Consider the following 21,535-nt stretch of genomic DNA (forward strand, 5'->3'; position numbering starts at 1 on the left):
GAGAGTGAGACTCCACGGTGCCTGATGCAACCATTTACTGAGTAGATGCATGGCACGGCTCCTTTACCTGCCTTTGGCAAATGGCTCTAATACTTTACTACAATAAACCCACCTTTCTTGACAATGGCATCTTGTAAGACTCAACCATACTACATTAATACATGTATTATTGGAATTGAACTTTTAAAAAAAATAACTGTTAGGAAACTCCGAACCTAAATCTACATAGCAACTTTAGGCAACAAAGAAATGAAATTATGATTTATTAATTTACATAAAAATTACTTTTTACATTAAGGAATCATTTTTCCAATTGTTAAAAACAGTTTGAAGCTGTTACTACTGGGGCTCGTGGGGAAGGGTCTGCTCTTCGATCACCTGCTTTACCACCTCTGCCAGCTTTAATCGGTCGACTTTATCTGTGAATCCACGACCTGAAAGGCAAGAAAGCAGAGTCAGCATGACTTCCGAGCCGAAATTCACCCCACATTGTCCAGAAGCAGTTCAGATGCCCTGAGCAGTTTCACTAAATCAGAGATCACTGTATGTCTGACAATGGACTCACACCCAAGCATATAAAAACTCCCAAACATGTTTAAGAAATATAAAATGACAGGCCAAAAATTAAAACAGGAATGTCATAAAGGAGCAGACAGTAGACTTGCCTGGGCAGGTGCAGTAGGGTGCCCCCCCTTCACACACCGTCCTCACTGAGCTCTGGCCTCAGAGGCCGCTGTGCTAGCATGGGGCAGGGGTGTGTCTCACCATTCCAGCTAAAGCTCTGCAGTGTGTCCCTCAGGAGCTTGCAGTCCCGGTTGTACTTCCAGGCCTCCTGCATGACCTCATTCAGCTTCTCATCTTCGTTCTCTCCTGTGGGCAAGAACGGACAGGAAGTTTCACTTTTCTGCAGCATCATGAGATTTTAGTTTTAAAAATGGAAGGACGTGCTATGCTGTCCAACTAGTTGAGAAATTATGAAACAGTATATACAAGTCGCTAGTGACTGGCTCCCCAGGGCTCCAGGCTAACCCTTCCTTGCTCTTCCAAGTTTCCACTGTCATACAAATGTCACAACAGCCCAGGCCGAGTGCTGGGAGCTAGAACATGTGAGGTGTTTCCGAGCAAAACATCTGTCCAAGAGAGGGAGAAAGAGAAAGGCTGTGTGTGCCACCCTTGTCCTAAGCACAGCCCTTGCTTCCCAATGCTCAGGTAAGTTCTGAGTGCTCACAGATCACAAAGGGTTTAGGGAGACAGGTCAATACGACCTGTGACCCATCCAATGTGAGTGTTCGGAGGCTGAGAACAGCCCCTTACATCCTAGCCGGCTGAACCCCAAGGGAGGCGAGAGTTCCCGCCTTCAAAGGCAAGCATAAGGCTAAGGATGGAAGCCACAGCAGGGCTAGTCGTGAGCTTGTGCAGTGTTGTGTCATCGTAAAGGTTCTGGAGATGGTGCTGATGGCCTCTACACTATCCTCGGACCCTGTCCACATTTCTAGTCTTTACCCTCCACTTTGTGCCTTCAATGTGAAACTAAGACAACAGAAAATCACATGCCACATCTGGCACTGGCAATTAAGCCTAACCTAGAACATCAGGAAAGACCAAGGACACAGAACTTACCATGTGTCTGTACTCGCAGTATCTGTGTTTCCTAGTAATGTGGACTCATTTATATAATATACTTAAAAGAGACAAATCACAAACTAATCTGATCCTCTTGTCATATACACAGAGATATGCTCATGCCCCATGCCCATCCATGTGCCCCATGCACACACCCACACACAGACACACACAGAACATTAGTAAGTGGCATGACCTTTACCAGCCTGGGGGAGGATACACTGGGCAATGACATCCCGAAGCTTTTCCAAGGCAACATTTGAATCCTCAGTTCCATTTTCATGGCCGTGTATATAAATGCCATCCTTTGGCTTGGTGCTTTACAAATGTGGGGAAAGACAAGAGCAAGGTAAGACCTCAGAACCCAGCTCCAAACTCGAGACACCAGGATATTCAGAAAAATAACTACAGACTGTGTCCAACTCCTGGGGTAATTTACAATGTCTCCACTGTCTATAGAAAGTCGAAGAAGGCAGACTCCCGGCTGAGCTTTCAACACTCACCATCAATCATGCCTGCCATGAAGAAAATCAAAGAAATATGCTCACTTACCCCAGTAGCTTCCTCTTCCTCAGAATGGGGTTGTTGACAGAATGCAGGGGTTTGAGGCTGACTTTGAGGTCCTGGATCCTCATGTTTGCCAGCTGCTCGGCGTGAGCCTGCTGGATCCCTGCCACCACTGCCTGCACGGGAGGAACAACAGCAGCAGGTCAAGTTTGCTTTCGGGATTTTTTTATTTTTGCTATATTACCCATGTTCATCTTGAATTCCTGGACTCACATGATTTGCCAACCTAAGCTTCCCAAGTAAGTACTGGGTGTGGTGTGACACTGTGCTTGACTTTGGCAGCTTGTGTCCACAGTTGCTACTTGGCACTTAAAAAGGTGATCTAAGACAAAGGTGAAGCATAAAGCACGCTGACATCTGGTCAGGCAGAGGATTCTCCCCCATAATCAATGAGGCCCAGGGAACAACAAAGCACTCAAAGGCCACACCCCAATTAGCCTTCTTCCTCAGCAATGGGGACAGAAGTGTCAGTGAGAATCACTGACAATGCTAGGCAGACGGTTCAGCACTTATGAGCACACACTGTTCCTACAAAGGACCCAACGTCAGTGCCCAGCCCTTGGATCAGACAGTTCACAGCCGCCTCTAACTCCAGCTCAAGGGAGCTGATATCCTCCTTCTGGCCTCCAAGCAATCTTCACGCACATGTCATACAGACAGATTAAAAAAATAAGCCTTAATATTCTTCAAAACAGAAGGTAGCCAGTAAGTGTAAGGTCTTTGCCTTCTTCCGGGGTGGCCTACATCCTCAGAGATGCCCTGTTTCTGAATTCCCACAGCATGCAAGATCTGGTTTCTAAACCCTCACTTTGTTGTTTGCCTTCAGAACCAACCTGACTTCAGCATCCTGCAGGGAGGATCTTCATGTCTGTGTCAACAAACCCACAGCCAAAGGGGAAAGGGTGTTCCTTAGAGCCTTCTCTTGCATCCTGACTTTCAGGAAACGGTGTGTACTGGCGTGTACTGGCCTGTCTCCCTTGAAGCCCACATTGAGTCACACGTGAGTGTCGCTCACCTTATCCATCATCAGCTGAGCAGAGGGCAGCACATTATCCAGGGCTTCTGTCGAATTGAGCCAGGGATGGTCCAACACCCCCTCGATTGTGAGTCTCTCCTCTGGTTTGACCTTTAGAAGCCTGCAAAGAAAACATACCAACACATACAACATGCAGCTGGGCGGTGGTGGCGCACGCCTTTAGTCCCAGCACTTGGGAGGCAGAAGGCAGGCAGATTTCTGAGTTCAAGGCCAGCCTGGTCTACAGAGTGAGTTCCAGGACAGCCAGGGCTACACATAGAAACCCTGTCTCAAAAAACCAAAACCAAAAAAAAGAGAGGAAAAAAAACCAAAACAACATGCACAGAATGTTCCCAAAAGAAACAAAGGAAGTTCTTGGGCTGGACTCCAAATAGCCCCAATTCCTACAGGACTGGAGCTTCTAAGATCCAGGCAGGGTGGGATGCTAGTCACATGCAGTGCTTATGGGTACATTATGGTTTGAAGCTTCCTGGGCAGAAGATTGAAAGTGGTACCAGATTAAAAATGGTACCAGAAGTTTTGTTCAAAAATACTTCAGAGCACATCACAGGATTCAGTAGGGAAGCCAACAGGCCTACCTGTATTTAATTGTCCCTGGGTTTTCAGGGACAATGCTTCAACTACTTTTGGCTGATAGTAGCTGTAACTTAGCTGAGGGTCATGCAGTTTCAAACAGAGGGTTATTATCTAAGATAAAAACTAGATCCCATCAGATGGTAGGACCTGAACCTGTCTACACTGCAGTCAATCGACCACGAAGACCAACCATCCCATGGCACTTTCTTCTAAGCCCAACACAGTCTCTGGACCAGCCACATTTTGGTCATACTACGTGACCTCACATCCATTCGCCTTGCTCACCCCAGCATATTCCTAGGCTCTCTGCAACACCACCTCATTCCAATTGTCTGAGGCAGGGCAAGCCTATATCCCTTGAAGAGGCCCAAGCCAGTGAGAGATCTTTGTGTCAAGGAAAAAGCAGAGGAGAAGAAGAGGGGAGAAATGTGGATGAAGGCCTAAAGAATGACCTCTGACCTCTACATGTATGCATCCCTACACTCACTAGACGCAGAGAGCCCCCAAAAGGACACCGAAGTTTTCTACAGAGCTGGACACTTGGCACGGAAGCAGTATGAAGACTGGTGGGAATTCAAACCTTGCTCTTACCGTCATAAAAAGTCCTTTATATAGTTTAGGAAATAGTCCCGCTTTATAACAGACTCCCTAAACAACCACCTCACTTTTAAAAAAAAGATTTATTAATTCATGTATCTTATGCATATGAATGCTGTGTCTTCAGACACACCAGAAGAGGGCATCAGATCCCATCACAGATGGTTGTGAGCCACCATGTGGTTGCTGGGAATTGAACTCAGGAACTCTGGAAGAGCAGTCAGTGCTCTTAACCTCTGAGCCATCTCTCCAGCCCACCACTTCACTTTTTTAAACTTTTTGTTTTGATACAGGGTCTCTGTAACCCAGGCTGGCCTTAAATTCATGGTTCTTCTGCCTCAGTCTTCCAAATGTTGGCATACAGGTAGGCATGAGCATGGCTGGCACAGCTAACTTTTGGAGAGACTGCGGTCAACAGGACAGTTCCCAAGCGCTGACCCTTTCCTGCTTCCCTTCCTCTCAAACCCCAGAAGGAAACAGATGAAGCAGGCACAGCCATGCTTTCCACAGACAGGCAGAAGTGTGTGTAGAGTCCAATCAACTCTGCTTTCTGTCATCTTCTTGCCAACAAGGTGCTGCATCAACTCTCGTACAGTCACTATCCCTAACTCTTTTTAACATTTATTTTTATTTTATGTATGACTGACTGCCTGAATGCATCTCTATGCATGGGTGCAGTGCCCAAGGAGACCAGAAGAGGGCGTTGCCCCATAAAACTGAAATTACAGAGAGTTGTGGGCCACCATGTGGGTGCTGGGAACCTAACTCTGGAAGAACAAGCCAACAGAGGCCTTCTCTTCACCCTGATCCCCGCCCGCCTGCCCGCAGCCCAGGACTCACTTCCTCACGGCATCCTTAGCCATCTCGGAGATCTGGCTCCACTCTTCCTCTGGGAACTCGAAACTTCCTGTCATGATCTTTTTGCGCATATCCTTTGGGATCGTCCGACTGTGGTGTTTGGAGTAAAACGGAGGATAGCCACACAGCATCACATAAATTATCACTCCTAGGGACCACAAGTCACAACTCTGAAAGCAAGATAGAGAATAATCACTCCTGTGAGACAAGAGCCTCAGATTAAAGTCTGAGTGTAGTCCCAACATATAAAGGCTAAAATCACCAAACTTCACAAGGACAGCAACAGCTGGGAACACCTGTGAGCCACCAACCTTGCATGTACCGCATGCAGATGAGGCCAACCTGAAGCGGAAAAGCAATAACTAAAAGGTAGCTTGCACTTCAGCATGCACTGTGTCAGCGTGGACTGGGGACAGAGAGCAGCTGCTGAGCACACGCAAGCTGGTGCCAAGTGACATAAGCCATTTTGAAAAGGCCAAAGTAGTGTGACAAAATGTGAAGGTGTAAAAACACTCTGTTGGGCACACATGACAACTGTGTCCTACTCTATTCTCATTAAAAGATTCTATTTCTGGACTGGAGAGATGGCTCAGCAGTTAAAGCACTGACTGCTCTTCCAGAGGTCCTGAGTTCAATTCCCAACAACCACATGGTGGCTCACAACCATCTGTAATGGGATCTGATGCCCTCTTCTGATGTGTCTGAAGAACACATCAGAAGCTACATATGTATGTACTCACATACATAAAATAAAAAATCTTAAAAAAGAAAAAAAAAGAAAGACTCTATTTCAATTGTTCTGTAAGAACGTGCAGATCGTTCTCCAGATACAAGCCCCGAACAGGAGATTCCTCTCTCAACACTCTTCTATAGAGCCAGATGTAAGACACGGAGGCTTGAGTCACATTTCACACCTGTCTCTAAAACAGTTCTGGTGAGCCTTGTGGTAAGAGGCCGCATAGGCAGGTAGTTGACTAGAGCCTCTGCCAGCAGCTGCACCTGGCTCAGGTGGGTCTGGGTCTGTAGTCACCTGTCCTAAAGGCTACACACCAAACAATCGCCATCAGGTCAAGTGTACAGCAGGCCAAGGATTCTCCCAGTGAGCCCTCCGCATCATAGTGCTTTGATGAATCTTGTGCAATGTCTGTCTGTGCATATGGGGGCAGGGGTATGCAAATGCCTATGCACTATGCATGGGAAACCAGAGGATGTTTGGTGTCCTCCTCTGTCATTGTTGGCATTGTTCCCTTGAGAAGGGGTGTCTTACTGAACCTGCCATTTTCTGGCTAGGCTAGTGGTATCCAACAAATTCCACAAATGCTCTGAATGTTCCTGTCCAGAGTGCAGCTTAAACTGGGCAGTGGTAGTGCATGCGTTTAATCCCAGCCCTCGGGAGGCAAAGGCAAGCAGATCTCTGCAAGTTTGAGGCCAACCTGGTCTCTAGAGCAAGTTCCAGGACAGCCAGAGCTACACAGAGAATCCTGTCACACATACACACAAAAAGTGCAGCTTGGTGGCCTAAATAAAAACACACAGCTAGAGCGTGTAGATCCACAGCCACTATCCCAGGCCACTCCGTCACCCATAGCTAGTTTGAAGTGCCCAAAGAGCAAGCACACTTGAAAATCTAGTCAGCCCTCCAGGATCCATTTCCGCAGACGCTGGCCTCCTGGGCTCTGCAGCATGCTTGGTACATGACTGCAGATTCAGAGAGCACCACATAACCGAGCACTTGCTATGCTGAGAAGACGGTGTTCAAGTTAGACAGGAGCTTTTTAAAAATGTGTCTTGTTATCTTTTCAAATGAGCACTTTATGAAGTACTAAACAGTGGGCTCTCGCCTTTCAATTTCTCAAAAATGGCGTTTATATCTAAAATGACTGCCAGCCACATCGCTTCAGGAGCAGAGGAGCACTTCCCATCTCATCAGATTAGAAACATGGATTCCAGGTCACTTGCTGTATCCCAGCTGCTGCAGCATCATGAACATCTCACAGAAGAGCCACTAAGTCCCCAGTGGGAAGGCGCTAACTACCTCTTCCTTTACCTTGTTGTAAGTGTAGGGTGTTGGTGAGGTAGGAATGATGCCAGACTTCTCCTTCTGGTGCCTTCTCTGTGCTTCCAGTACCTAGAAAGGAGTTGGACCAAATGCTTATTGGAAATCACATCACCAATGTCCCACAGCTTGAGACAGACTACAAGAAGGCTAAAGATGCCCAGACAATCAACAATAAAAAAATAACTTCACATCAATATAACACTTGCAGCCAGGTATGCTGGCACACACCTCTGAGCCCAAGCCTGGCATACACAGTGAGGACATAGCTTCAGGACATGCTGAGACCCTGTGGCAGTGGTGGCTTTGGCCTTTAATCCCAGCACTTGGAAGGTAGAGGCAGGAAGATCTCTGAGTTCAAGGCTAGCCTGATCTACAGAGTAAGATCTGGGACAGCCAGGGACAGCCAGGACTATCCAGAGAAACCCTCCTGTTCCCAAGCCAGGAACCTTAAACAACACCTATGTCAATCAGAATTAACTAGGGGCAGTGTCCCTCAGTGTCTTATGTGAGAACTCTCCCCAGCTAACAGTCTCTCGACCCAAATTAACATTAGAATACAAGCAGCATTAGGCCACACCCACAACAGAAACAAGAACCAGTAAGTCACCTTAAACTAAGGGTGGTGGTGAATGCCCTTAAATCCCAGCACTTGGGAGATAGAGGCAGGCACATCTCAAAGTTCAAGGCCAGCCTGGTCTACAGAGTGAGTTTCAGGATAGCCAAGGCTATACAGAGAAACCTAGGGGGAGGGAGGAGGAGTCGGGTCCAGGCAAATTGGTAATACATCACAGAGAAGAAAACATGCTTACCTGAGGTGCTACATAGTAAGGGGTAAACTGGGGTGTCATCAAATCACCTTGGTCAACTTTAGCAAACCCAAAGTCACATAACTTCACAGGGGCGTCCTGAAAGAAAACAAACTGGGGTTAATACCACATAGTTGTCAGTAATCACTTTATGGAAGCCAGGTGTGGTGGCTCATGCCTGTAATCCTAGCACTGTGGACTCTGGGGCAGGAGGATTACCATGAGTTTGAGAAGTGGCCTGGGAAGGGCATCTGAAAGCTGTTCTCCATGCAGGGGCTGTAGAGTGTTCAGCACTTAGAAGCACTTCCTGCTCCTACATAATGTCTGGCTTTAGGTCCCAGCACCCATGTGTCAGCTCACAATCACGTCTAACTCCAGGTCTAGGGTAGCCAATGCCACAGGCACTGCAAGTACCTTCAGGTAAAACGCTCACACACATAAAAAATCAATCATCAGTAATCTAAAAGTAATAGTGAAGCAGGAAATCTACGCGGTCAGCCCTGACTTACACTTGTGAGCACAGCTCTGAGTTCAGAGTCTTAACTAACAGCCCCTCCTCTCTCTCATCCCCCAGCCTCACTCTGAAGACCAGCCATGAACTTCATGGCAACTAGAGCACTGACTAGTATACTGAATATGGGCCAGGGGACAGGAATACATGAGAAAACACAGCCCATCAGGACTGACAGCAACTCAAACTTAAGTTTCAAGGAACTATGTAATGGTACGTCAATCCCTGCCTCTCCCCGAAGGCTGTCCAGCTAATATGCAAGTTCTTAAGTTCCACAAATATATCTGTACCATCAAATCCCCCATTCCATGGCTGTGGTGGCATTTCTGAGCCCCTACCAAGGAAAGAGTGGGAAACTAAAATATGAGAAGCACATGGCGTAAAACCTCCTGTGTATGGGCTCAGTACAGCAGTAGGGGAACACACTGCAGTCCCAGCACTCAGGAAGCAAAGGAAGAGTTTTAGGCCAAGCTAGTTTACATGGGTTCCAGGACAGCCTGGTCTACAAAGCAAGACAGTGTGACAAAAATTAAACCAGCCCGAGGATGTACATCAGTTGGCACAGTGCTGACCTACTATGTGCGGAGTCCTGAGTTCAATACCCACAGTTACATAAACTGAATCTAGTGATGCATACCTGGAATCCCAATGCTCAAAAGGAGGTGGAGGCAGGAGATCAGAAGTTCGAGGTCATCTTCAGCTACATAACAAGTTCAAGGCTGGCTGGGATAGACAGACCCAATCTTTAAAAAAACAAAAAGAAAGAAACAGAACAAAACAAAACAAAGGGACAGCATCAAACGAGGAAAAGCAATTTTTCTCACCAAAGAGTTATCCTTGAAAAGCAGATTTTCAGGCTTGAGGTCTCTGTGCGCAATGTTTAGCAAGTGACAGTGCTGTAGAGCCAGGGCTATCTGGAAAAGGGCACAGTGGACCAGCCGCCTCTTAGAAAAGCACCATCTCTGACAGCCCTAGTGTGAGAGCTCAGGGGTTCAGTCAGTTACAACTGTGGCTAGTGTTGAGTACACAAGAGAAACTAAGAAAGACTCGGGGCACCAAGAAACAGAAATAAATTGGCTTTCGTTATATTATAGTTGTATTAAGCTATATTTACTAAACAAGCAGTGGACACATCCCGTAAGATGCCTGGTCATCCCTTCACCTGTGCTGAGACAGGTACTGTGGGGACCACAGGCAGAAGTCCTCAATAGGAAGGGCTTCCCCAGTGGACAGCAGGGCTGCTCCTCCAGATACCAGCACCCTAGGGAGCTGAAAGGCAGGCAACACCTTCCGACCAGCCAACTTGACTTCCTACCTCATGACAAAGCATCTGTTGTGTAGACTGAGGCGGCTTTGTCTTAAAAATGATCACATCTCATCCTTTAGTCTTAGTATTGAAAAATAAATGGTGTAATTCAAAAGTTAGTTGCTCAACTCTTGTGATTCTTCTCAGCACTTCACACAGTGGCTAATCCTAGTCAATCAGAACGGAGGCATCCAGAGACACTGGAGAACTGGGGACGGGAATCTGCAAGAGCTTTCTCACAATGCTAACTGTTGTGCCTCGCACTATCCTGCTTGCTCGGTATGAAGACAGGTCTGAGATTTAGCCTGTCACCTCTATGAGGGTACTGTATGGGACATAAAGTATGTCTATGGTAAACACAGTAGAATAAAGTAAGAGTCATTCACTATTACAAAAACTTGCAGAAATGATAGCTGACTTATGCAAGAAACACCTTAGGTACAAATGCCAGAGCCCATAGCTGTCCACAGTTAAGACAGTTGAGGAAACTCTCACAGCACCCTTGGGAAAGGTAATAAGCAATTAAAAATACAGTCCTCCCTCCCGAAGTATAAAAGGGGTCAGTGGCACTTTTAGGAAGATGTCCTTTCTGATTATAACAAAGCAGGCAATGAGAGGTCAAATGGAGCTTTTCTGTAAGCTTCCCTTCCCCCAATGCAATTGGACTGCTTAACAAGGTAGTCGCAGTTCGGCTGGTGCCGGGGTCAACTTGCCTGCTTTGTTACTTGGCTGGCTTGCTTCTCTGTAAAGTGCCGGTGCTGGCTGATTCTGTGAAATAGCTCTCCCCCTTCCATCATCTCCATTACAATTAAGAGTCGAGCCCTGTTTGAAAGCATTTGATTTTGTTAATTTTTAAAAAAAAAAAAAAAAAAAAAAACCAAATACTTAAAAAAAAAAACAAATAAAAAACAAGGAAAAAGTAAAAAAAAAAAAAAAACAACGAAAAAGAACACCCCCCCCCCAGCATCAAACACTGACCTAAAGTGACCTCATCTACAAAATATGCAACCACTCTGCATTCAGGGTAAGCTAGCCACTAACTAAGTGCAATGACTCTCATATTCTCAACCAAAAGTAAAAAGAAAAAGAAAAATCCAACCATGAAGTTGGTTCCTGTCTCTCATCTGACCACTTCTGCTGCATCCAAATGCTTTCAGCATCAGAGCACACTTGGGAACCCCAGTTGACTCCCCACTGGCTTTTAACAGTACAGCTCCTGTACCCCCTTCCAATGCGCCCTTCCTGCAGCCTGAGACACTGGCCTTGTAGCTCTGCTCTGTAAGGTTCTGACCACAAGGGAAGAGGCGTCTTGCTCCCTGCCTAAGGAACTTCCCAAACTCCTGCAACTAAAAGAATGATGATGGTTTTTTTTTTTTTCAAAAGGCAAATCAGAGCAAACACTGGGGCATCTCTGCTGCAGTACTTCTAAGAATCAATCTGGAATGCTGGAATGACATTTAGGCCCTTCCCACCAATTTGAAATAGAATCGAAATTTCAATTCCTATTTATTTATTTAGGACATAATCTTAATATGTAGACCAAGCTAGACAAAAATGTATGATCCTCCTGCCTCAGCTTCTCAAGGGCTAGGATTATAGGCATGCACCACTACACCTGGCTCTTTAACGTTTTATTTTGCTTTTATCTACGCACGTGTGCGCACATTAGAGTAAATGCACGGCCTTAGGTATTCTTGGCAAACACTACATCACTAACCTATAACCCCCAGGCCTTCAACATTTTTTGAAAAGAGAAAGTAATCAAAACAATGGTGGAGGGAAGGAGCAGAGGAAACAAGAGTCCCGGAGGAACCGATGGAACTTGGTGAGGAGAGTGCGGGCACTGGTTATATAATTCAGCTTTTCAAACACCAGAGAAAGCGGTGGGGAAGGGAGAGGGGGAGGTCAAGGCAGGAGAAAAACACAAGTTTGTAACCATGACTTCCAGGTGGGCATATGGTGACAGCCCTGCTCAGTCTTACCTGGGGCTGGACTCATGAGGAAACTGTACACTGTTAGCAAACACTTCAATAATCTGAACTATGTTGGGGTGTGTGGCACACATCATGTGCAGGCGCACCTTAAAGAGAATACAGGAAACATGCGTGTGCAAAGGAAACGCCATCATTTTCCCCCAAACTTCCCACCAAAAACTGACCATGCTAAGTCCAAAAGAGAAGTCTACTTCTGTAGGAACCCGTATCACCTAGAATACTACAGAAAGTGCTTTCCCGGCCAGACCACCTCCTCGGCCTTCTCCGTACAAAGAAAAACTGCACCAGCAGATTCACAACATCCTCTATTAACAAATGAACGCATACATAACTCACTTTGTTTCACCAATTACTGCTAGTAATTATTTTAAAAAAGGCGAGGTGACTAAAGACTGTCTGCTAGCTCTCCTCATCATCAGAGCCCTGATAATGGTAATGTGAAGAGAGGAGGTAGAGATAGAGTCTTTATGCACCTCTTTATTTTCCAGGAAGCTGCCTTCCTTAACTGTAAATACATATGTAGTCTTAGGCTCTAAAAACAGTTAAACAAGGGCTGGACAGACAGCTAGTGGTTAAGAATGTTTCCTGCTGCCGGGCAGTGGTGGTGCACGCCTTTAATCCCAGCACTTGGGAGGCAGGCGGATTTCTGAGTTCGAGGCCAGCCTGGTCTACAGAGTGAGTTCCAGGATAGCCAGGGCTACACAGAGAAACCCTGTCTCAAAAAACAAAAAAAAAAAAAAAAAAAAAAAAAAAGAATGTTTCCTGCTCTTCCAGAAGACCAAACTTCAGTTCCCAGAACCCACTGCCTGGAGCTCTAAGGCATCTAATGCTGTCTTCAGGCCTGCACAGGCAAAGAATGCCCCTCCGTCCCTCCCTCTTTCCGTGTATGTATGTGTGTATGTGTGTGTGTGTGTGTGTGTGTGTGTGTGTGTGTGTGTGTGTGTAGGCCAAATAAAGAACATACCTCATTTCTAGCTTTTGGACGATCGAGAAGAATTTTCAGTGCAAACCGTTCTTGAGTGGATTTCTTCACACAGACTCTACGTACAGAAAGAAATCACAATGGCAGTCAGGATCTCCACAGCAAGTTCCAGGACAGCATGGCCTAACTGAGACCCTGCCTCAGACACACAGGCAAATGAATACAAACAACTTGCCTTGAGCAGCAGGTGTCAAAGGAGAAGTCTCTTATTCCTCTCCTCAGCCACTGATCCACACCAGAGTCTCAACCTCAGCAGGTAATGTCAGCTTACTACCAAAGTACTGAAGAAATGATGGCCTCTCAAAATGGCCCACAGTCTCATTTCTTAACATTTTTTTTTCTTTTTATTGTATGGATGTTTTGCCTACATGTAAGTTTGTTTACCACCTGTTCCCTGTGAAGATCCCCTGGAAGAGGAGTTACCAGTGGTTGTGAGCCACTTTCTGGGTACTAGGAATCAAACCCAGGTCCTCTGCAAGAGTAGCTAGTGCTCTTAACTTCTGACCCATCTCTCCAGCCACACCTTTTACATTTTTAAATTACATTTAAATTTTTTCATTTCATGTGTGTATGTATGTATGGGGGTCAGAGGAACCTGAAGAGATCAGTTCTCTCCTTCCAGAATTACTGGATCCAGAGATCAAAATCAGGCCATCAGAATTGTAAACAAGACCCTCTACCTAACAACCCATCTCACTGGTCCAAATTAACATCTTAAAATTAACTCGTAATACTACAGACCATGTAACTTTGCTACTTAGCTGTCTCTAGCTATAAAACACCAACAAAAAGCCTTTACAAAGGGGCTAGTGAGATCCACAGGACCCACATGGAGGAAGAGAACCACCTCCTGAAAGTTATCCCTTTGACTTCCACACACATAAAAATGCAACAAACAGATTAATAAACACCCACTACTCAGAGCCCGGATAGCTCAGTGGTACATGTGCTCAATACACAGGACATACACACAAAAGCTGACACTAAAACAAACCAAAAACCAAACAAAAACTCTACAATTAAACTCAGGCCAATTCTTACAGTGCATCTGATGCCTATAGCTCAAGGCTCATTTCCTATGTCTGTTTCCAGAACAACGCACCCACTTTTCCACATTGTCTTACCTAACTGGACCACTAATTCCGGCTCCCAGTTTCTGAGTCCAATTGATACTATATTCTTCTAAAATGGAGGTCTCCTATTAAAAAGAAGAAAATGAATAGGAGGGGCACAGATAACTCTACTGTTAAGCTAGATTGTGAGGCAGAGGCAGGACAGCCATGCCTCAGCACCTCCCCTCCTAAGCCAGTTCGCAGGCATTATAATCACACACTCATCTCCAAGACTGGCACTGCCTCCCAGCCACTACCTCCGGATAACATAAGTTTTGCCTGGTCTATCTAAGTAGACAATGATGCTTTACAGACAGTGTATGGGACAGACATGAGGACTTCAGACGAGTGGCAGAGCACTTAGCATACAAGAGGCTCCATCCACCTCTAGCACCCACCCCATGTGTTCCAATGTGCACACTCACTTGCACACACACAGCACAGCAACTTGCGCATCTTCACTACAACAATCAAGTACTTTCTGAGAGTTCAGAAAACTGTGTCAGGTATTTATACAGGCTTACATCCTTCAAACTGTTCAACTTGTGTGGATGGGAGAGTGTGGTGGTTTGAATATGCTTGGTCCGGGGAGTGGCACTATAAGGAGATGTGGCCTTGTTGGCCACCTGAATAAGAGTCTGGTCCTGGTTTCCTTTGGATTAAGATGCAGAACTCTCAGCTCCTCCAGCATCATGCCTGACTGGACACTGCTTTACTTCCTACTATGATGATGGACTGAACCTCAGAACCTGTAAGCCAGCCCCAATTAAATGTTGTCCTTATTAGAGTTGTCTTGGTCATGGTGTCTCATCACAGCAATGAAACTCTGACTAAGACAGGAGAGTGAACTCTCAAGCCTAATCTTTTACACCAAGCTAAGGATGATAGTCTACTTGACAGCAGAGAGTATTCCATCCACATTAGAGATTGGAGTTCAGACACTTGCTTTCACAGAAGGAAGAATGGCACTTTTAGACTCATTCTAGACCACTTGTCCTCAATAACAACCCACTACAACCACCTGAGAATGTTTAAGTTAACAACGACCTGATGTCCAGGACAGAGTAGATCATGTATGCATTCTCTGCTCATCTTTACCTGGGTAGGCCGTCAGCATTTCCTGGAACTCAACAACAACAAAACAGGGAATTCTCCCAGTCTCAGTGTGAAAGGCAGGCAACTGCTTTCCATAAATGTGTTTAAAGCTAGACAGTGTCAAAGCAGACAAGACCGTCAGCCATGAAGGCTCTCTGCTCTACTTCTAGCACGCAGGAGGCAGAGGCAGGCAGACCCCTCTGAATTCAAGACAGCCTAATATACATAATGAGTCCCAGACCCTGTCAGTTGTCAAACAGTTTTAGAACAGTATAAACAAACTGAGAATTGTTTAAACCCACTAGAAATGAGGTCAAAAGCCAGCACACAGCCTGGCTCCTCCAGCTTCCATCCTCTATCCAAACTGCCCAAAGCCGTCAGTGGGGTTGCTTGCTCCCAGCACAGAGCTGTGTGAAAGGTAACAATGCTGGTGCTTTAGGGGACCGGGAAGATAACAGAGGGCAGTACAGGTGAGACCAGGTAAATGTAGGAGAGAAGGGACAGCTGGGCTGAGCTCAGAGACAATGGCCCTGGCCAGGAATGCAAAATGTGCTGGTTTAGAGGGCAAACCCCTACACAGAGCCATAGGATAAGGCCAAAGTTGAGGCCTCCCCAAAACTGATACATGAACAGGAGGGAAGGAGAGGCCAGGGAAAATCTAAGGCCAGCAATGACTTTGCAAGTCAACGCCATTCCGAAAGGACTCCAGAACCACAGGGGTTGAGTGGTAGGGGAAAAGCCTCAGGAGTTCAAAACACTGGAGAGTCTCAGCCACATCAGAGGCCAACAACAACAGCCCTGATCTGACATTAGCATGCACAAGGAAAACAAACTTAACTCTAGGCAGCTACAGATATGGGGAAGAGTGAGAGTCCAGAGTTACTATGTTACCAAGTGTCCAATTTCTCAACAAAAATTAGTACATATATAAAACCCAAGAACTTATCATCTTATGTGGTGATGGTGGGAATCAGTAGTAACTATCTCTGACTACTGGGGACAAACTGATAGGCTTTGCAAAAATATAATGCATTCTGGTTTGTTTTCTGAGACAAGTCTCACTATGTAGCCCAGGCTGGCTTGCAACTCTCTATATTCACAGAATTCCAGGCCTCTGCCTCCTAAGAGCTTAGCTTAATGGTGTGTTTCCCCTTGTCCTAGCTATTTGTTTTTAATTATGTGTGTGCTCTGGAGGCCAGAAGGTGTCAGATCCCTTAGAGCTAGAGTTTCAGACTGCTGTGACTGTGAGCCACCTAGTGTGGCCGCTAAGAACCAAACTGGAGCCCTCTACAAAAGCAATACATCGTCTTAATCACGGAGCCATCTCTCCAAACCTCCTTAGAAAAAGTTCAGGTTTTTTTGTTTCTTTTATTTTTTTAAAGTATGCCCAAAGAGGATTCAGTAGCACTTGCCAACAAGCAGAGTTGGATCCTTGGAACCCACAGGATAGGAGAACCAACTTCCCTATGTGTACACGCACCCACATACACACATACACACATACACAGACACTTAAAATGTTTAATACATTTAAAGACTAAAAGACAACAATATTGATACTGAGTCAAAACTAAGGACTTTTCTTTTTTGTTTTGTTGATCTGTCTTTTATAAGGCAACTCACTGTGTTGTCTAGGCTAACCTTGAACTCCTGGCCTCAAGCACTTGCCACCATAACCCGGCAAAAACAATGAAGACAAATGTATGAAAATGAAGACAATGAAACAAAAACAATGAAAACTAAATGTGTGAAGCTGTCAAATACACACAAAAACATGAAGAATGTCATCACAAAACAAAGCTGTCACTCTAAATTTAAAAAAAAAATCTAAACAAAGTAGACTTTAGTGGGTGGTGGCCGGGGCAAACACCTTTAATCCCAGCACTCACTCAGGGGGACAGAGACAAGTGGATCTTTGAGTTTGAGGCCAGCCTGGTCTACAGAGTGAGTTCCAGGACAGCCAGGGCTACACAGAGAAACCCTCCCTCGAAAAACAAACAAAAAGACAGAAAAACAATCATTTTTACTTGGGCCATTCTTGAGTTATTTTAATGTACGTACTTATTTATAGGCAGAGTTTGTAGCTCCAGGATGGCCTCTTAACTCGCTGTGGCCGAAGACAACCTTGAACTTTTTCTTATTTCATTTTTTGGGTGTGTATCCCCAAAGATCAGACGACAGCTTGCCAGAGTTGGCTCTTTCCAGCCATGTGTGTCTAAGGATCTTACTCTGGTAATCAGGGTTAGGCTCTGGCTCCACTGACACACCAAATATTGAACCCCAGCACTGGCTGGGACCCTCAACTACTGATCCTCCTGCACAGATCCCCCTCACCGTGTCAGTTTTATGCAGTGGAAGGGATCAAACCTAGGGGTTCATGCATGATAAGTACTCTACCAGCTGGGCTACATTCCCAGTCCCATTTGGGGTAGTTTTAGAGTACGGAGAAATAAACTCTTGACTTTTCAGAGTAGACATGAGAACAGAAGGAAATGAATGCAGAGAGGAGGGAAAAGCCAAAGGGGAGGTTTTGGACAAAGGTAAAGCAACTCCTGAAGCTGAAGGTGTCACACAGGCTGGTCTCGGTGCCTTCAGCAGGGGGCAGAGCCACTGCCTAGTGTTGCAGTGGATCACCAAGAAACAAATGGAGGCGCTTGGAGGTGATGGAATCATGAGGGTCCTAAGAAGCCCTCTTAATTCCACTCATTTCAACTATCTCTACACTACTCGATGTCGTTCTAGCTGAGCACAAACTACACCAACCAAGGAAGCTAGAAGGAATCGAAGACTCCACCTTACACAAGCCAACACTCTGGGCCTTCAAATGCGGTCCCCTTCCCGGGGAGGCCGAAACCCGACCTTACTAGATTCTAGTGACTAGAACCTCCCTCTCATCCAAATTCTCTCCATTTCCTAAGGCCGACGCTGAGAAGAATCACCGGACAAAGTAGGGGACGGGTTGCATCTCCCACTTACCTTGATGGCTTTCTCCATGTCGCTATCCTCCGACATGCTCCGCTGGGCTCCCACAGCCCGAAGCGGCGGAAGCTGCGCGGCTGTCCGGTCCCCTGGCAGCCGAGGAAGCAAAGGGCTCGGAGCTCGGGTCCCCGGGACTCGGGGAGACGGGCAGCGCCCGCCCCTGGGGACCGGAGGGGAAGAAGGCCCGGGTGCCGGCTCCGCTTCCACAGGCGGCTCTAGGCTGGTGGGGGCGGTGGCGGCGGCAGCGGCGGCGGCCCCTGGGGACAAGCCTTTGTGCTGGGCCCCGCGCAGCCGCTTCCCGGCCTCATCCCCGGCCGGGGAGGCAGGCTCCCGGGGCAGGGCGAGACGGGGAGGGGCCCGGCCTGGAGCGCCGTGCGGGGGTTTTGCGGGGCCGCCGCTTAGGCCCGGGCTCGCCAGGTCCTGAGGAGAAGCCTGCGCCGCCGCCGCCGCCGCCGGCACCAGCACCGTAGCGAAGCCGAAGCCGAGCCCCCCGCCGCCGCTGCCGCCACCGCCGCTCCCACTGCCGCTCCAGCGCCACACATCGCCGGGACGCCTGCGCCGGGCAGCCCGCCGGCCGCCCGCCCGCGCCGCGCCCTCTGCAGCCTCACGCCGCCCCTGCTGCCGCCGGGTTCTGCGACCACACAGCCCCGCGCGCCCCTCGCCAGCATCCGCTAGACTTTCCGAGGCTTTCCCGGGCCGCGCGGTTGATGTGCAGGCGCCCGCTGGGTCCTCCCCGGGGCGCGCCAGACGCAGCACAGGCCCCCGGGCCTTCCACTGAGATGGCGCCAGGTTAATGACGTAAGACGGCGCGACAGCTGGCCTGTCAAGAGAGAAGCGGAACACAGGTAGGGCGCATGCGCGAGAGCCGCTTGCGTCTGTGCTCCAAGTATTTACACCTGCAGAAAAAGCTTGTCGCTGCAGCCAGGGAGTTGGCTCGGAACTGGGCTATGTGGGAACCAACCGGGCTGTCCTGTCATCTGTGCGGGGTCGGAGATGTAGCTGCCTGCTGCAGCCACCTCAGCATCCCGAGGAGTTTCCCTAGACTTTCCAAGGGGGAGGGAGGGACAAACGAGTTCGTGGCTTCCACACTGACAGTTTTAGGACTAACCAGTTTATGAAGCAGAATTGAAGGTTTTATTAAAGATTACTTAAATGGAAGCTTATCCATGAGAGAGTCATAAGAGATGAGAATATAAACAAAGGAGTTTAGTGCACGTCCTTTCTGTTAGATTTCCGAGGCAGCTCAAAGAGACAGACAGGGAGCAGAAAAGGGATGGGAGCCTGATTCCAACAGTCAGGACTGTGTTTACTGATGCACACAGCAGGGGGCATACTCCTCCAGTAAGTTGGACTATTCTACCAGAAGAAGAAGAAGCTGTCTTCGACGAACCTTTATAGTGAGGGCCTTAAGAATGCAGAAATATGGGGAAGAGGCCTCAGGCCACTCCCCATTTCGTTTTATGAAGTTATTTAAATCAATTTCGATATTAAAATCAAGAGTTCCAAATTTGGACCTCTGTCCAATGTATATTGAGGCTAGATTGGGACCAAGCAAATTAGTCTCTCTAGGTCTCCCAGATAGAGTTCTTTTAGATGACCCTTCATCCAGGCTGATGGTATGTCCTTTGGAATGGACAATTTGGAACCCATGGCAGGTGTGGAACCAAGGTAAAAACATGTGTTGAACTGAGCCACCCAGAGGCATCCCACAGATTTCCGATTAACCAAATGTAATGAGCATAGTTTATTTTAAAAGCCTTTAAACCTGTAAAAAAAGCTTAGTTAGGAACTCCACTACACCCAAGGCTGCACCTGATAACCAGAACCCAGTGACATCACCCAAGATAACCAGACACAGCCCTAGAAGCCGATGGCCTCCACTGGACAGTATATAAACAGAGACCACGAGCAATGCTCTGCACATCTGGAGAGACCTTGATTGGCCCTGCAGCTGGATAGTCTTCCCCAGGATCCTGCCCCTTGAATCAGAGACCACTATTAGAAACTGCACCTGACCTCAAGCTAATATGTCATACAGGTGAGCAGCCTAATAAAGCATACCTTGCTATAGCAACTACACATATCCACATTCTTGCTCACAACCATCATGCTTAGGAAGGAGGGTGGGCATCCCCAATCTCCCACATTTCCAGAGGTCAAGGTACATGAAGAAGGTTCCTAGAGCTTTCTGATAAGCAAGTCACGCAGGCAGGGTTCCTCTAGAGTCACAGAACTTATGGGTAGTGTCTATATAGTGAGAGAATTTCTTGATGACTTACAGTCTGTAGTCCAACAATGGTCAGCAGCAGCTTGGAATGGAAATCCAAGGATCTAGCAGTTGCTCAGACCCACAAGGCAAGGAGGCGAAGAAGAGTGAAATCTTCCATCTTCCAATGTCCTTATGTAGGTCACCAGCAGAAGGTGTGGCCCAGATTAAAGTTGTGTGCCACACCTGGATCTCAGACTTGCTTTGTCCCAGATGACTTTGAACTCAGAGACCTCCTTGCCTTAATATTCTGGGATTCATAGCCACTATGTCTCAAGATCTCCATGCCAAGATCCAGGTCAGAAACTTGTATCTCCCAGCCTCAAGATCAAGATCACAGGTGAGCCTTCTAATTCTGGATTGTAGTTCATTCCAGATATAGTCAAGTTGACAACCAGGAATAGCCACCACACAGGCCAATGAAGAGTTTCCAGAACTCACAGCCAGTGGAAAGCCTCTGAACCTTTGAGCCAGTCTCAAAGATGGAGGGGCCCTCACAGATATAACCTGGTTGCCTTGTCCAAACGCTTTGGCTGTGTTGGATACGTGATCTGGTTGAATGGAGAGTTGGCCTCCCTACTGTGTCAGACTGTGTCAGAGCAAGACTGAAAAGTGAGAGAAGGGTAGAAATGACTGCCTCAGAGAGACAGCGTGGCCCTTACAGGTCCCCCTGGGGTACAGTACCAGACGCAGAGATCAAGAGAGGTTTGTGAGGGATTGGGGTCCCTGCAGTCACTGCTGTTTGGGCTGTACTACAGAGCACTGGTGCCCCCATGACTACAGCTCTCACTGTTCCCCTTTGCCAGCAGCTACAGGCTAACTGCATCCCCACTGCACCATAGGGTAACAGAGGAGGTATGTCTGTGGGGGGTGCAGGTCACTCATGGATCCCAGATTCGCTTTCTGAGTTTCCGCACTGTTAAGATTTCTGAGGCAACTCAAAGGGACAGGAAGTGGAAAAGAGAGAGAAGCCTGACTTTCAACACATGGGATTGTGTTTCTTGTGGAGAGGCAGACTCTTCCCATGGGAGAAGAGGAGGAAAGAGATGACTGAGACCCTTTATGTGGAGTCCATGTCTGAAGCCTGTTCCTTCCTACAGTCTCTGTATCCCAGGATTGCCACTGACCCCCAGAACAGAGTCCTGCCACACCAACACACACAACATCC

General features: G+C 47.2%; 1 protein-coding gene across 5 annotated transcripts; it reads right to left on the reverse strand.

Moving 5' to 3' along the window:
* Positions 1–246: 246 nt before the first annotated feature.
* Mapkapk5 (MAPK activated protein kinase 5) lies at positions 247–18,860 on the reverse strand. 5 transcript variants are annotated; one of them, XM_076922695.1, is made up of 14 exons: positions 18,099–18,858; positions 14,040–14,113; positions 12,898–12,973; positions 11,922–12,019; positions 10,653–10,761; positions 9,458–9,547; positions 8,126–8,221; positions 7,305–7,385; positions 5,240–5,427; positions 3,206–3,326; positions 2,176–2,306; positions 1,826–1,941; positions 766–870; positions 247–434 (listed from the first exon to the last, which is right to left on the reverse strand). In XM_076922695.1, the coding sequence occupies exons 1-14, from the start codon at positions 18,132–18,134 to the stop codon at positions 340–342; spliced, it is 1,416 nt and encodes a 471-aa protein (XP_076778810.1). In that variant the 5' UTR covers positions 18,135–18,858; the 3' UTR covers positions 247–339. The 5 variants fall into 5 exon arrangements, with proteins under 5 accessions (XP_076778810.1, XP_076778809.1, XP_076778813.1 ...); XM_076922694.1 differs by having other exon boundaries at positions 1,820–1,941; positions 18,099–18,856; XM_076922698.1 differs by lacking the exon at positions 11,922–12,019 and having other exon boundaries at positions 1,820–1,941; positions 9,458–9,543; positions 18,099–18,860.
* Positions 18,861–21,535: the final 2,675 nt, after the last annotated feature.

Source organism: Arvicanthis niloticus, chromosome 24 (genome assembly GCF_011762505.2).
Source record: "Arvicanthis niloticus isolate mArvNil1 chromosome 24, mArvNil1.pat.X, whole genome shotgun sequence".
NCBI lineage: Eukaryota > Metazoa > Chordata > Mammalia > Rodentia > Muridae > Arvicanthis > Arvicanthis niloticus.